This window comes from Erinaceus europaeus, chromosome 21, assembly GCF_950295315.1.
Source record: "Erinaceus europaeus chromosome 21, mEriEur2.1, whole genome shotgun sequence".
In the NCBI taxonomy this organism is placed as follows: Eukaryota; Metazoa; Chordata; class Mammalia; order Eulipotyphla; family Erinaceidae; genus Erinaceus; species Erinaceus europaeus.
This window is the reverse complement of record NC_080182.1, coordinates 16,500,352-16,515,150: the sequence shown is the minus strand read 5'-3', so window position 1 is coordinate 16,515,150 and position 14,799 is coordinate 16,500,352. Positions and strand designations below refer to the sequence as shown.

The following is a 14,799-nucleotide window of genomic DNA, read 5'->3' as shown; positions in this document are numbered from 1 at the left end:
TGTGAGCAAAACCATCAGGTAGGTAGTTGTCTTTCAATTATTTAAGCATAGTCACCTCCAGTCCTATCCATTTTGTCTCAAAAAACACAATGTCACTAAAAAACTTATTAAGGATTTACAAAGTAAGATAATAGGAGTACAGTACCACACCATTCTCAGCACCATCTTCCTGTATTGCCTCCCCCATGATAACTGCCATAGTTCTCCCAAGGCCTTAGGTTAGACCACCCCCCCTAAGTTCATGTGTTTCATATAACACATATGAGTGAAATCATCTGGTACTTTTCCTTTACTTCCTTACTTACTTCATTAAGCATAATCACCTCCAGTACCATCCATTTTGTCCCCATGGATGTAGTATCATATTTTTTACACAGTATCATTTTAAAATCACAGATAAATATTCCACTGAATACATGCCTTATAACTTCTACATCCCATCATCTGTAGGTGGGCATTTAGGCTGCTTCTACCCCTTGGTTTTTGTGCATAAAACAGCTGTGAGTAGGGGGAGGGGTGTGGAAATGTTCTTTTGAATTAGTGGGTTTTTTTGTGTGCGTGTGTGTGTCCTTTGTATAAATGTCTAAGAGTGGTATTGCAGGATCATAAACTATTTCTATTTTCATTTGTTTAAGGCTTTTCTCTTTTCCAAAACTCTCCACCCCTGACTTAGATGATGGCATACCTTTCTGATACTGGTTTTCAGTGTTTGTTTTGATTTAAAACAAACAAACAAACAAAAACAAGTAGTGTATGCAAACTAAACAGAGGAGGAAACAAGAGATGGTGGTCTCCAAGCAGACCCCATGGCTTGAGAAGTTGGGGTGCAGTCGCCCAGTCAACATGGCTATTTCAGGATAAGATAACAATGTTTGTTTTAGCATATGCATGCATGCTACTTTTTAAGTGGGTACTAAATTATTAGGGCATGAATTGTCATTACCTTGGACTTGATTATTGGGACTTTTAGCTGTTGCTTTAGGTCGATGAACAACCCATGAGCCAAGTGATTTTGGGGAACTTTGCTTTGTAGTGATAAAGATGTATTATCTGTTTTGTACTCAAATGGGTCAAGGATTCAAGCATCAAATAAAAGTCCCCAGTTGCAGAGTAAGCTTGCATGTAATACATGCTTATTCCTCTGTGTTCACTATTTCCCATTCCAGTTTTATATTGCTCATGAACTGTCACAACAGTCTTCTAAAAATGAACATGTTCTGTTTTTTTTTTTTTTTTTTTTCATTTCAGAGAGTGGGTTAACCGAGCCCCATCTATTCATTTTCTGAGAGTATTAATCTGTCTGAGACTTCTAATGAGGGATCCATGTTACCAGGTTAGTTAAAAAAAAATGTGTGTGTGTGTGTGTGTGTGTGTGTGTGTGTGTGTATTTATGAAGACAAATACAAAGCTGGTATTTTTTTCTTGGAAGCAGACCATATTAATTTTCTATACGTCTCTTACAACTCGATAGCATGCAACCTTGGAAATGATTTCACTTGCTGTTTAAAAAAATATGAGAGAAGTGACTTAACAGGAACAAAACCATCTGTATTTCTCCTTTTTATTTATGGGATTAAATGGGTTGAACTTTAGAACTGTTTTCATTATTACCTTGCATTTTAAGCTGTTGGCCGATCAGAGATGTTCCCAGTTGGCCACAACTTCTGGCCTGTTTAGGGTTTAGCAGTTTACTAGCTCAAAGTCAACAGTGATAAATAAGGAATCCTCTGCTGGGGGCTCCAGAGATGGCCAGTGGGAAAAGTCAGCTTCTGCAAATTCAGTAGTTTCTCCTGAATTCATAACTCTTACTAATCTGTGGCCTTCTGAGGTGAGCAAGGGCCTTCCCCTTGCTCTCAGATAAGGGTTCTGAGGACAGGAATCTTTCTTTCAATTGTATTTATTTGTTAACAACTGCACTGTAAACCATTAACCCTCACTCCCCGTAAAAATTTAAAAAAAAATCTTTCTCACCTCTTATTAGTTAACTGAATGCTATGGCCTCAGTTGTTGTGACTCTTAAACTTTAATCTGCATACAAATCACATGGGGATCCAGGAACTGCAGATTCTGACTTGGTAAACTGAGGTCGCTGTTCCTGCATTTCTAACAAACTTTAAGGGGCTGATGGTACCACTGGTCTGTATTTTGTAGCTTTAAAGAAAAATGTACCCAACACTTCACCTAAGCCCAGTTGCTAACTATACAGTTGCTCCCATAAAGCACTACTGGTCAAAATTTTAAGTGTAACAGGAACACCCAGAGGTTACGGGTTAGCTGGAGTCTGCTCCCTGTTCTGATTCAGCAGCTTTGAGAAGACCCACAGACTTTGCTAGTCTAAGCGGTTTTGTTCTCAGAGACTGTTGGTCAGGGAACCACAGATTGAGTCCCACTATTCCAAAGCCTCAGATCATTATTGTTTTTGTTTGCCAGTAATAAATACCTGAAATGGTCTTTGTATTCATGTATACTTTAGTAATTTTCACAATTACTTTTTCCCTAAGAAGTTTCTTATTTTATATTCTGTGCTGGTAAACTACTAGGGATATCAGACCACTCTTAGTGAAGATCATTCACTTCAGATTCAATTTTACTGATGAATTAAAAAAAAATCTTGATTCATGTATTACTGTATTATTGTACTATAATATGTAGATTTCAGGCCCACGTCATTGAAGATTGACTGTCTTGATTTATGCTCAGCTCTTCTCCTTCCTTTCTCGCAGTTACCAATTGGTGATATAGTCCAAAAGCTTATTATTATTTTCTTTAGCTCATCTGTTTGTTTTCTCTGTATTTCACATAAGAGTGAATTTATATGCTGTTGTCTTCATTGATCTTACTAATTTCATTGAGCATAATACCCTCTAGGCCCACCCTTGTTGCAAATGGTCAGATTTCATTTTTCTTTATTGCTGAATAGACTTCCACTCCGTATGTCTATGTATCATGCTATCCACTTGTCAACTGGTAGACACTTAGGTTGTTTCCATCTGTAGGTTATTGGAAATAATACTGCAATAAACACAAGCATGCACATATGTCTTCAAGTTAGTGTGTTTGCATTTTGGGGGCAAATATCCAGAAGTAGTGTAACTGGGTCATATGGAATTCATATTTTTATTTTTTTTGAGAAATCTCAAGTTGATTTTCATTATGAATGTACTAGTTTGTATTCCTACCAACAGTGTATTAGGTGCCTCTTCTCTCTAACACTTGTTTCTTGTTTTTTGTAATATTCTTTCTGACATGTATGAGGTGATATATAATTGCTTTGGTTTGCATTTCCCTAATGAGAGATGATAAACATCTTTTCATGTATCTATTGACCATTTGTATATCTTCTTTACAGAAGACTTTACTTAAGCCTTCTGCTCATTTTTTAGTAGAGTGTATTTTATTTATTTATTTATTTCAATTAATTAATTTATTTCCTTTTTGTTGCTCTTGTTTTTTTTATTGTTGTAGTTATTATTGTTGTTGATGTTGTCATTGTTGGATAGGACAGAGAGAAATGGAGAGAGGAGGGGTAAACAGAGGGGGAGAGAAAGACACCTTCAGGCTTGCTTCACAGCCTATGAAGCGACTCCCCTGCAGGCGGGGAGCCAGGGGACTCGAACTGGGATCCTCAAGCTGGTCCTTGCACTTTACGCCACGTGCACTTAACCCGCTGCACTTTCGCCTGACTCTTGAGTGTATTTTGTTTTATTATTTTATTTTATTTTATTTTTTAGTTCACTGTGTATTTTTTAAAAAGATTTTACTTATTTGTCAGAAATATAGGAGGAGAGAGAAAGAATCAGACATCATTCTGACACATGTGGTGCTGGGGATTGAACTCGGGACCTCATGCTTGAGAGTCCAAAGCTTTGCCACTGTGCCACCTCCCGGACCACCATTGTGTATTTTTTATATTTACTACCAGTTAGACTGTGGCATGCAAATATCTTCTTCCATTCAGTAGGATTTATTTTTGTTTTGATGCAAAACAAAACACTGTGCAGAAATTTATGGTTTGATATAGCTGATGTAATCTGACACATTTATTCTGCTTTTGTTTCCTTGACTATAAATTTGAGCCTCCAAACACATCATTAGGACTGATGTCAAGATGTTTCCATTCTATTACCCTCATAATAATCTTTTCCAAACTTAGTACTTAAATAGTGATAGGGACTGGGTAGTGGCTCACCAGGTAGAGAACACATGACACACATTACCAAGCTCAAAGTCCTGGGTTTAAGCCCTTAGTTCCCACCTGTGTAGGGAAGCTTCATGAGCAGTGGAGCAGTGCTGTAGGTATCTCTTCTAGGACTCTCTCTCTGTCTGTCTCTCTCTCCCTCTCTTTCTCACCCTATATCAGGAATGGTGGAGTTGTACAGGCACCAAGTTCTAGAATTAACACTTACGACAGAAATATCGTGTTCAGTACTATTCAGTGACAGAACCTGCTCTCATCTGAGTCTTCTGGGATTCACAGTGTCTCTCCCTTAGAGGACTCCCTTTTCTTGTTAATTATTTAGTCACTAATAAAAAGTTTTTTAAAAAGAAGACTCTTCTTCATCTAAGCTGTTTTTATGCTATTATAGTTTTAACTATATATTTATTTGAATATATTCCATTTTTAGGACATATTCCAATTGCCCTCTGTCTTGGTTATTTACAGTTTTCTGGGTGGGTGGTATCCCTCCCCCCACCATGCCATGCTCCAACCCTATATAACTGAGTTTTATCTATTTCTGAGCTGCCATTTGCAATTCTTTTTTTTAAGACTTTATTTACTTATGAGAAAGATAGAAGGAAAGAGAAAGAACCAGACATCACTCTGGCACATGTGTTGCCGGGGATCAAACTCGGGACCTCATGCTTGAGAGTCCAAATCTTTACCACTGCATCACCTCCCAGACCACTGCCATCTGCAATTTTATGTGGGTCATAAATAGATATGTGTAGTCCATATATTTCATTTTGCCTAATAGTATTTGCTGATAATTCTCACTTAATATAAACACTATTTTTTACCCTCTAAGGTATTGCAGTTTTTTTTTTTTACCAGAGCACTGCTCAGCTCTGGCTTATGGTGGAGCAGGGGATAGAACCTGGGACTTTGGAGCCTCAGGCATGAGAGTCTCTTGGCATAACCATTATACTATCTACCCCCGAAGTTTTAATTAAAACATTTTACATGATGTCAATAAAAATGTTCATGGAGGAAAGGGGATTATTAGTAGATGGCCTAGTTTCTTTTTTTTTTTTTTTTAAAGATTTTATTTATTTATTAATGAGAAAGATAGAAGGAGAGAGAGAAAGAACCAGACATCATTCTGGTACATGTGCTGCCGGGGACTGAACTCAGGAACCTCACGCTTGAGAGTCCAATGCCCTATCCACTGCACCACCTCCCGGCCACGATGGTCTAGTTTCTTGAATTACAGAAGTTGGCAAAATATTTACCTTAGAGATGTTCTGTTTGTCTAGAAAATTGGTGGTGATTGTGCCATACTCTTGTGATTCCCACCTAACACACTGTTTTTCTTAATCTAGTATGTGATGAACTAGAACAAACTTAATTGTACTGTTCTCCAAAGGGGGGAAAAGAACCAATGCCTCTTTGTTTATGACTAAAACATAAATTAGCTGAAACCTCCCCCTGATTTCTAGTCTTTCCATAGATGGGGTTTCTCTCTGAGTCTCTCCTGGCACTCTTTCCAGGAAGAAGAACATGCACTCAGGCAGTTGTTTAACTTTTTGAGTTGCCAGGAACTGTTGGCTGAAGTCACGGTGCTATGCTGGGTTTATTACGTTGATGCTGGTGCATCGCAGCAGGATGTGGCCACTGTAAGGCTTCCCTCTCCTCTCTGCTGAGGCGTTGATGTGGGGCTGCTCTGAACCGCCCCCACTGCTCACACTCAGACCCCTTCTGTCCTTGTTATTCATGCTTCCCACTACATCACTTGTTTTTAGGGAGATCTCTGTCTTGTTGTTGGTTGTTAGGTTTGGATTATCATGCAGTTTCAATTCTCTGCTTGTTTCAGAAGAAATGCCCTTCTACCTTGTCAAGGCTTTATGCTTCCAGCTTCAACTCCCTCTCTCCCTACCATTTTCCTCCCTCCTTCCCTTTTTCTTTCTTTGATACCAAGGTTATCTTTGGTGCTTATGCTTACACGATTTTACTGTCCCCAGTGATGATCTTTTCTTTTTTCTTTCTCTCTCTCTCTTTTTTTTTTTGATAGAGAGTGAGAGATAGAGATGTGTCCTATTTCTAAAATATTCCTTTTATCAGCACTGAATGTAGTGCTGTATCAAGTTGAAAGAAAAGGAGGAATTAGGGGGCCGGGTGGTAGTGCAGCAGGTTAAGTGCATGTGGCGCGAAGCTTCGCAAGGATGGGTGTAAGGATCCCAGGTCGAGCCCCTGGCTCCCCACCTGCAGGGGAGTTGCTTTATAGGCAGTGAAGCAGGTCTGCAGACGTCCATCTTTCTCTCCTCTCTGTCTTCCCCTCCTCTCTCTATTTCTTTCTGTCCTATCCAACAACAATGACAACAATAATAATAACCAGAACAATTAAGAAAAAAAAAACAAAAACAGGGCAACAAAAGGGAAAAAAAAATAGCCTCCAGGAACAGTGGATTCATGGTGCAGGCACCTAGCTCCAGCAATAACCCTGGAGACAAAAAAAAAAAAAAAAAAAAAAAGAGGAACTCAAGCAATAGACAGAGCAAGGACATTACTTCACATTTTGCATTTTACATTCTGAATACAGTTCAGAATGACTAGGGGACTTCTTTCTCCAGGTCATTTAGCTCAGCGTTACATAACTCAATCTTCTGACCTGTGTCCACCTGTGTCCAGGGAAAAGTTGTTGAGGTCTAAAGGGGCACTTGGAAGGTACTGTTGTAATCTTAGCCTGTAGTCATGCTTGCTTTTCAGGTCAGTGAGCAGGCTGTGAAGTCAAGGTGTACATATACCTCGTGGTTTTGCTTTTCTGCAGTTGATGCTTTCAGGTTAACCATTCATAGAACTAAAGGAAACAGAAACAGAGCAGCCTTAGTCTTATTCTAGTTTCCAGTGCTGATTTTATAAAGGAAGATTAAATTCTCTGAGTTTATAACTTCATAATTCTCTGAGAATGACAAAATCCCCCTTCCTATGCGTTCCTCAAATTTTGTTCTACAGGTAGAATAATTATTCTGTGAGCAGATGCCTACTTTGGTGAAGTTTAAGAAAAGCTGCGTATTTCTTCTACTGGAGACAATATTGACTGGAATCATATTAAAAGATAAAAGGAGTCCTACAGTTATTTGCTAAACTCTGTTTGACCTAGCTTTCCCAGATTATTTGGCCATAAATTTTTCTTTTCATCTCAAATGCCTAACATCACCCATTACACAAAATGAATTGATTATTGTCTGAACACAATTTGGGAATATTGATTATTGGAATGGTATATTTCTTGTCTAGGTAACCATCTTTAAAAAGAATATGGTCATGACCAATTATCTAAACTCTCTCTTTTTTTAATCAGAGCACTGAGCAGTCTGGCTTTTGGTCATGCTGGGGATTGAACCTGGTATATTTGGTGCTTCAGGCATGAAAGGCTTTTTGCATAGCCTTTCTTTCTTTCTTTCTTTCTTTCTTTCTTTCTTTCTTTCTTTCTTTCTTTCTTTCTTTCTTTCTTTATTGATTTAATAATGATCAACAGGACCGTAGGATAAGACAGTTCTAGACAATTCCCACCACCAGAGTTCCGTATCCTATCCCTTCCACAGGAAGCTTTCCTATTCTTTATCTTTCTGGGAGTATGAACCCAGGATCATTATGAGGTGCAGAAGATGGAAGGTCTGGCTTCTGTAATTGCTTCTCCACTGAACATGGGGGTTGGCAGGTCGATTCATTCTCCCAACCTGTTTCTAAATTTCCCTAGTGGGGTAGGGGTCTGGGGAGGTGGGGTTCCAGGATACATCGGTAAGGTCATCAGGCCAGTGAAATCAGGTTGGTCTCATGGTCGCATTTGCAACTTGGTGTATAAAAGCAGAAAAAAAATCACTTAGTAATCAGGAATCTAAAGGTAAGACTATAGCAGATGAGATTTGGGGTCTCCATTTTAGGAAAAGTTAGTAGGTCTATCTGAGGTATATTCTAAGAGGCCTATGACTTTACTAATTTTTGCCTGAGCCCAGTAGCTAACATGCAGGTGGGCCAAAGGAGCTGTCTGGGAAGATGGTGTTAGAGTTGGAAATAGGACTAGAAAGCTGGATCAGGGAAGAGAGTAGCTCCAAATTGTGGGAAAAGTAGACAAATATTGTTAACTGCAAACTCCATTGACTTGATCTGGGGTCCATATTCAGCACAGGAGTCTGTGCAACCTCTGCATCACTGTAGGTCTGAGTTTGCATTCTTTGGTCATAGCTAGGAACATTCTATGCTGCACTCATTGCAGGACCTGTCTTCCTCGAGTGTCAGAGTATGCCAACTCAACCTCCCTTTGGAGAATGGGACAGTCCCCACCAATGTTGACCCACATTGAGGGCAAGGTCCTGTAGGGGCCCACAAGAGCATCCACTATGCTGTTCCTGATGGAGATGACCAGCAACAGTGGGGAGAGGTATCTTTAAAGGTGTAGGCCCATCATGTCTATGTGGGAATCCCAGGATTCCCTGACTAGGGCCCTGGATGGTAGGGTGGCCCAGTAGTACCCAGAAAAGCCATCATTAAAGTATGCCAGTCTCTTTCCCCTATCCAGCTTTTGTAGTCCTTACCTTGTCTGACAAGGTTAGCCTTGGAATGACTGAGAGAAGTGAAACAAGAAGTAGGTGAGGAGGGTATCTAGGTCTAAATAGAAACTATTTGATTAAGTACTTTATGGTACCTAATTTAAAAAAGTCGAATTTTTTAGGTCTTTCTACTTGCTTGCTGCACTTTCTGAGTCACTGCAAACTATTGTTCACTTTTACATTAAGGTCTATATTTCCCTTACTTATGGATACATGTGCACATGTGTTCTGTCGCATGGGCCTCCCACTCCAGATTTCTAATCTCATTCCCAGCATACCTAAAGAGCTATGGAGGCGCTTCTCAGAGTCTCAGAACCTTCTGTTGTCCTTTCTTTCTTTCTTTCTTTCTTTCTTTCTTTCTTTCTTTCTTTCTTTCTTTCTCTCTCTCTCTCCCTCTCCCTTTCTTTCTTTCTTTCTTTCTTTCTTTCTTTCTTTCTTTCTTTCTTTCTTTCTTTCTTTCTTCCCCCCTTAAATAGTTTATTCAGATTGTCTAGAGGTAGACAGTCATCCTGTCTTTTCCTTTAAAAAATATTTTATTTATTAATTTTATTAGTGATTCAATATTTATTTACAAAAAATAAATGTAGAATACTACATGTCAGCAGAGGTATAATTCCATATCGTTCCCACCACCAGAGTTCTGAATCCCAAGTCTCTCCATTGCAGACCACCGCGATTCTCTTAAAGTGGTAGCATGGGTTAACTGTCATCTCTACAGCTATCTGTCTACATTTATACATAATTGCCCCCTTTTCCTTCCAAGTCCAATCCTCTCTTCTGCTCCAGGCTACACATAACCCTACTACTAGATAATCCAAATATCTCTCCCCTTTTTGTCCCCTGTCTTTGGAACCTGATGGAGCTGGAATTCAGAGACTCTTTTCTTCTCCCTCCTACCTCTTCTCCCCCACTGGGAGTATGGATCAGAGTTGCTTTGGGGTGCAAAAGGCAGGAGTTCTGGCTTCTATAATTGCTTCTCTGCTGGACTTGGATGTTGGCAGGTTTATCCATACCCTCAGCCTATCTCTCTTTCCCTAGTGGGGTAGAGCTCTGGAGAGGTGAGGTTCCAGGACACATTGGTAAAACTGTTTGCCCAGAGAAGTCAGATGGAATCATGGTATCGTCTGAAACTTGGTGTCTGGAAGATGGCAGGACATAAAGTGAGAGCAAATAGTTAATGAACAGGAACCAAAAAGTAGGAATGGAGGAGATGGGATCAGGAATCCCAGAGTGGAAGAAAGCTAGGAAGCCCACCCTAGGCATGTTTCCAGGGGCCCACACCTATGGTTATCCCTACCTGAGTTTGATAGCTAGCATGAAGTTGGATAAAACGCCTGAGAAAATGGTGTCAGAATAGAGAAAAGGGCTAGAATGTTGGATTAGGGCAGCGAATAGCTCCCATTCTTGAAAGTATCCTGTGGATAGAATTGACTGTTTACTTCCGTCCACCTGACACAGGTCATGCACCAGAGCCTGTGTAGCCTCTGAATCCCTTTTGGTCTGAGCTGGCAGCTCATGGCTACAGCTGGAAACACTGTAGGCTGCATTCATTTTAGGACCAGTCTTCCTCAAGTGGTGGGGCAGAATACCCCAGCCTCCCTTGGGAGAATGTGGAAGTCCCTACCATAGCTGCTCTATGGTAATGGAGACATCCTAGGAAGGCCCTCAAGAGGACTTGTGATGATGTTCCTGATAGAAGTGACCAGTGCAGAGAGGGATACACTAGAGGTACAGGTATACATTTTACCCTATTAAAAATTTTTTATTATCTTTATTTATTGATTGGGTAGAGACAGTCAGAAATTGAGAGGGAAGGGAGGGACAGCGAGGGTGAGAGACAAAGAGTCACCTGCAGCACCGCTTCAGCACTTGTGAAGCTTTCCCCTAGCGGGTGGGGACTGGGGGCTCAAACTCTAGTCCTTGCGCGTTGTAACATGTGCACTCAACTAGGTGCACCACCACCCGGCCCCTCTATTTTTTTTGTGTGGGAATCCAAGGCTTCTCTAACTAGGGCCCCAGATGGTGAGGTGATGTGATATTGACCAAAAGGCCATTATTAAGTGAGCCTGTCTCTTGCCCTTATCTGACTTTTGTAGTTATCTCTTTGTCTGATGATCTTTGACTTTCTCCCAGTTGTTCAAGCATTGAGTATCATTTGTTCAGGCCAACCAGAATTAGTCTTTTGGGATCTGTCTTGTTTGGGCCTTTCTGTTAGATTGCTAAGCTAATTTGGTGTAAGTATAATCAATTAGAGAATTTATGATTCCTTCTTTAGGCACTACAATTAGGATTCCAGGCTTATTAGGTTGAAGTCTAATCATCAAGGACTACTGACTACTATTACTCTAAGTTTATATAATTGCCCCTAGCTTATGGCTACATGTATACCTGTACCCAGTATCCTAAACACTACCCCATATCTAGTATCTGTAACTTTGTTAGATGATGTACTGTCTAAAGTGGATGTAGGTAGTCCCATGTGTTAGGAAAGAGCTCACCAGATTTGAAGAGTTGCAAGGTTGACATCTCAGGCTCCATATCTCTGGTTGTAGTGACATAATGTGGGATGGCAGCACTAGTTGTCATTTGGTTGAGTCACCATAGGTGGTATGATGGTAAGGAATCAGAGAGCAGAAAAATCGAGAAGTATGGGCATCATCCCAGAGGTGCTAGGACTAGGAGAAATGAGGACCTTAAAGAGAATGCAACATATTTCTTGTAGTCTTAGGAAGATCTTAGAGGGAGTCGGTGGTAGTGCAGCAGGTTTAAGTGCACGTGGCGCAAAGCACAAGGACAGGGTAAGGATCCCGGTTCCAGCTTCCGGCTCCCCACCTGCAGGGGAGTCACTTCAGAGGCGGTGAAGCAGGTCTGCAGGTGTCTCTCTTTCTCTCCCCCTCTGTCTTCCCCTCCTCTCTCCATTTCTCTCTGTCCTATCCAATAACAGCGACATAATAGCAACAACAATAATAACTACAACAACAATAAAAAAACAAGGGCAACAAAAGGGAAAATAAATATAAAGAAAATTAAAAAAATTAAATTAAATTAAAATAAAAAATCTTAGAATAGGAATAATTAATTGCTATTAAAACCAGGTTAGTTGGGGGTTTGTTTTTTATGCTACTCCAGTCGTTAACATCTTTAGTAATATATTAGATCTTGCTTTGCTTTGTGCCCTTTGGTGGTGTCTGAACATTTTCGTATGTGAGATACTGACAGGGCCAAATGGTCTTGATATGTCTGGCTTAAAGTTGTAGTTGACTTAGATGTTTGAAAAGCTATATATGCACATATATTTTTAGAACTCCTTGAACAGTTTTAGCCCAGTGTCAGAGTTTGGCCATCTTACAAATTTGAAGTATTACTTAGATAATACTTAGGCTAAAGCAAATGTTTGTACATAGAGCTTATGGGCTAGGCAGTTAGAAAACTTGAATTATTACATCTATTTCCCCTCGGACATGTCACATTAATAGTTATTTATGAGAAATAAGTCAATAGGGTAATAATTTTTCACTTTTCGTGCCATTGAAAGTCTGTGTCCATCCCCTACCCCTGACATTATTAAAATTGGTCTTAACAAACATTTGATAGAACTGCTTTGTCCTTTAATTCCCTCCCCTATTTTCTTGTTCTTTCATATTTTTATTATGTTCTTAGTGCTGTTAATCCTGCTTAGAACATGTATTCCTTAGCTTCTTCCTTTCTTTTGAGACTCTCTTCATTAGTTCTTGCAAACTCCTTTTGTTTTTGAACATTTTAGAAAACCGTTATTTCTCCCTCATATTTGAAGGATAATTTTGAAGGATACAAGATCTGTGACTGGAATCCCCTCTCCTTTAGAACTTTGAGTATGTCATTCCACTCTCTCCTTGCCTCTAGGGTTTGTGAAGAGAAGTCTAATGAAAACTTGATAGCTCTGCCTTTGTATGTAATTTTTTTCCTTTCCCTAGCAGTGTGTAATTTTTTCCCTTGTCATTGAGTTTTAATAATTTTACAATAATGCACCTTGGTGTTGGTCTCTTTATATTTATAAATCTGGATGAGTGTTCTGCCTCTTGGATGAGACTATTCTGAGGGTTTCCTAAGTGAGGGGAGTGCTCAGCTAAAATTTCTCTGAAAATGGACCTCTGTACCTTTGGCCTTGTCCTCTTCCTCAGATACACCTATCACTCTTATATACAACCTTATGGTGGAATCTGCAATTTCACAGAGAGTTGCTTCAGTCTTTCTGAACCTTTCTTCTCCCTCATCTTTAAATTGAAAGAGTGGACTAACTGTATCTTCTAGATTAGAAATTCTTTCTTTTGCATGTGTGAGTCTGCCTCCTAAGCCTTCTACCTGAGTGTGAATTGAGTCAAGAGTGCTTTTACTCCATGGAGTTTTGTTTGAAATTTTTATTTCATGCTTCATAACTGCTTGGTGAATTCTGACTAAAGTTCTTCTTTCAAGCTTTGAAGTCTCTTAGCGAACTCTGTTCTGAGTTCCTCTCTTGTATATTTTAAATCCACAGTAAAATGCTCTTTCAAGTCTTGCTTAGATTCTTGGAGAGTCCTCATAAGAGCTTGTTGAAGTCTGTCTCTGATAGTGTCTCAAACTCTGTAATTCCTTGGATTTCCTCTTGTGTCATTTTTATCTGACTGATACGGCCTGGTTAGCTGTTTAGTCCCCTTTCTCTGCTTGCGCACTTGTGCTGGTTATTGCTGGCCAACAGGTGGTGCTATTGTGATCTCGAGGCCTCTTTTGTTTGTATGATGTGCAGCTGTGGAGTGGGGGTGGGGTTGCTTTGGGCTGTCCTGTGGTCACAAATGCTCTCTGTTTTTTTTTAATTGTGTCCTTGCCTGAGAGGTTTTTTTTTTTCTTTTTTAAACAATTTTATTATCTTTTTTTTTCCACCTCTTCCAACTTTCTTTTTTTTTTATTTTATTTTTTTATTTAAGAAAGGATTAATTAACAAAACCATAGGGTAGGAGGGGTACAACTCCACACAATTCCCACCACCCAATCTCCATAACCCACCCCCTCCCCTGATAGCTTTCCCATTCTCTATCCCTCTGGGAGTATGGACCCAGGGTCATTGTGGGTTGCAGAAGGTGGAAGGTCTGACTTCTGTAATTGCTTCCCCGCTGAACATGGGCGTTGACTGGTCGGTCCATGCTCCCAGACTGAGAGGTTTTAAGTTCTCTTCCAGCGGCGCTAGGATCTACCCTCACTGCTTGCTGTACTGAAAAGGAAACAACCATGCTGCCTGAGCTCTTGTTTGACTGTGTTGTTCTTTCAGGCCGAGCCCCTTTTTGCCCCAACCTCACCAGCACCCACCTGAGGCTGCAGATCTTTCAGCTGTAGATAACATTTCAATTGGGTCTCATATTTATTTGTTGTTTTGGGGGGAGAGATGATCCAATTTCTGTTACTCCACCCTGTTGTTCTTTCTATACAACTTCTATTCCCCCCATTTCTTCTTAGCAAATTTATCAGTTGTTCACAGCCTATTCAGAGGCTACCACCTTTATGAGGTTTTCCTCAGACCTCTCACCAGTATGTCATATATTGTTCCTCTAGAGTTTTATAGCACATCATGTATATGTTCTTTTAAAAAACTATTTGTTCATTTACTAATGAGAGAGAAAGAGATAATCAGATTACTGATTTGGCACATATAATGCTGGGAATCAAACTCAGGACCTCATGTTTAAGAGTCCAGTGCCAGGCTGCCATATATAATGTTCTTTAACACTAACTTTTGTCTTAAATTTCAATTATTTGTATATCTATCATATACTTATGTTCAGTGAAGTACATTTGTGTCTTCCTCAGAGTCCAGCACAGGCTTTTACAAGACAGTAATGAGAAAAATGTTTTTTGAATAAATATTAATATAAATAGCTTAAAATGTTATTTTATGTATTATCCTACCATAATGAAAGATAATACATGAATATTTGTATGTTCTTTAATTATAGCTCTTTTAGAGTGGAGAGCAAAGAGGAGACTTTAAATTAGTAAGTAGTCACAGAACTATTTTTAATT

The 14,799-nt window shown here is 39.6% G+C and overlaps 1 protein-coding gene across 2 annotated transcripts in view; it reads left to right on the top strand.

Moving 5' to 3' along the window:
• Nucleotides 1-14,775, top strand: part of LOC132535285 (serine/threonine-protein kinase Nek10-like) — a 50,704-nt gene extending 35,929 nt beyond the window's left edge. The window contains exons 6-7 of one of the 2 annotated variants that reach the window (XM_060180455.1): nucleotides 1,249-1,333; nucleotides 14,733-14,775. In XM_060180455.1, the coding sequence (XP_060036438.1) occupies nucleotides 1,249-1,333; nucleotides 14,733-14,741 (94 nt within the window). In that variant the 3' untranslated portion in view covers nucleotides 14,742-14,775. Of the gene's footprint in view, nucleotides 1-1,248; nucleotides 1,334-7,171; nucleotides 7,445-14,732 lie in introns of those variants that run through there. The other variant, XM_060180454.1, reaches the window with a different exon arrangement.
• The last annotated feature ends 24 nt before the right edge of the window (nucleotides 14,776-14,799 follow it).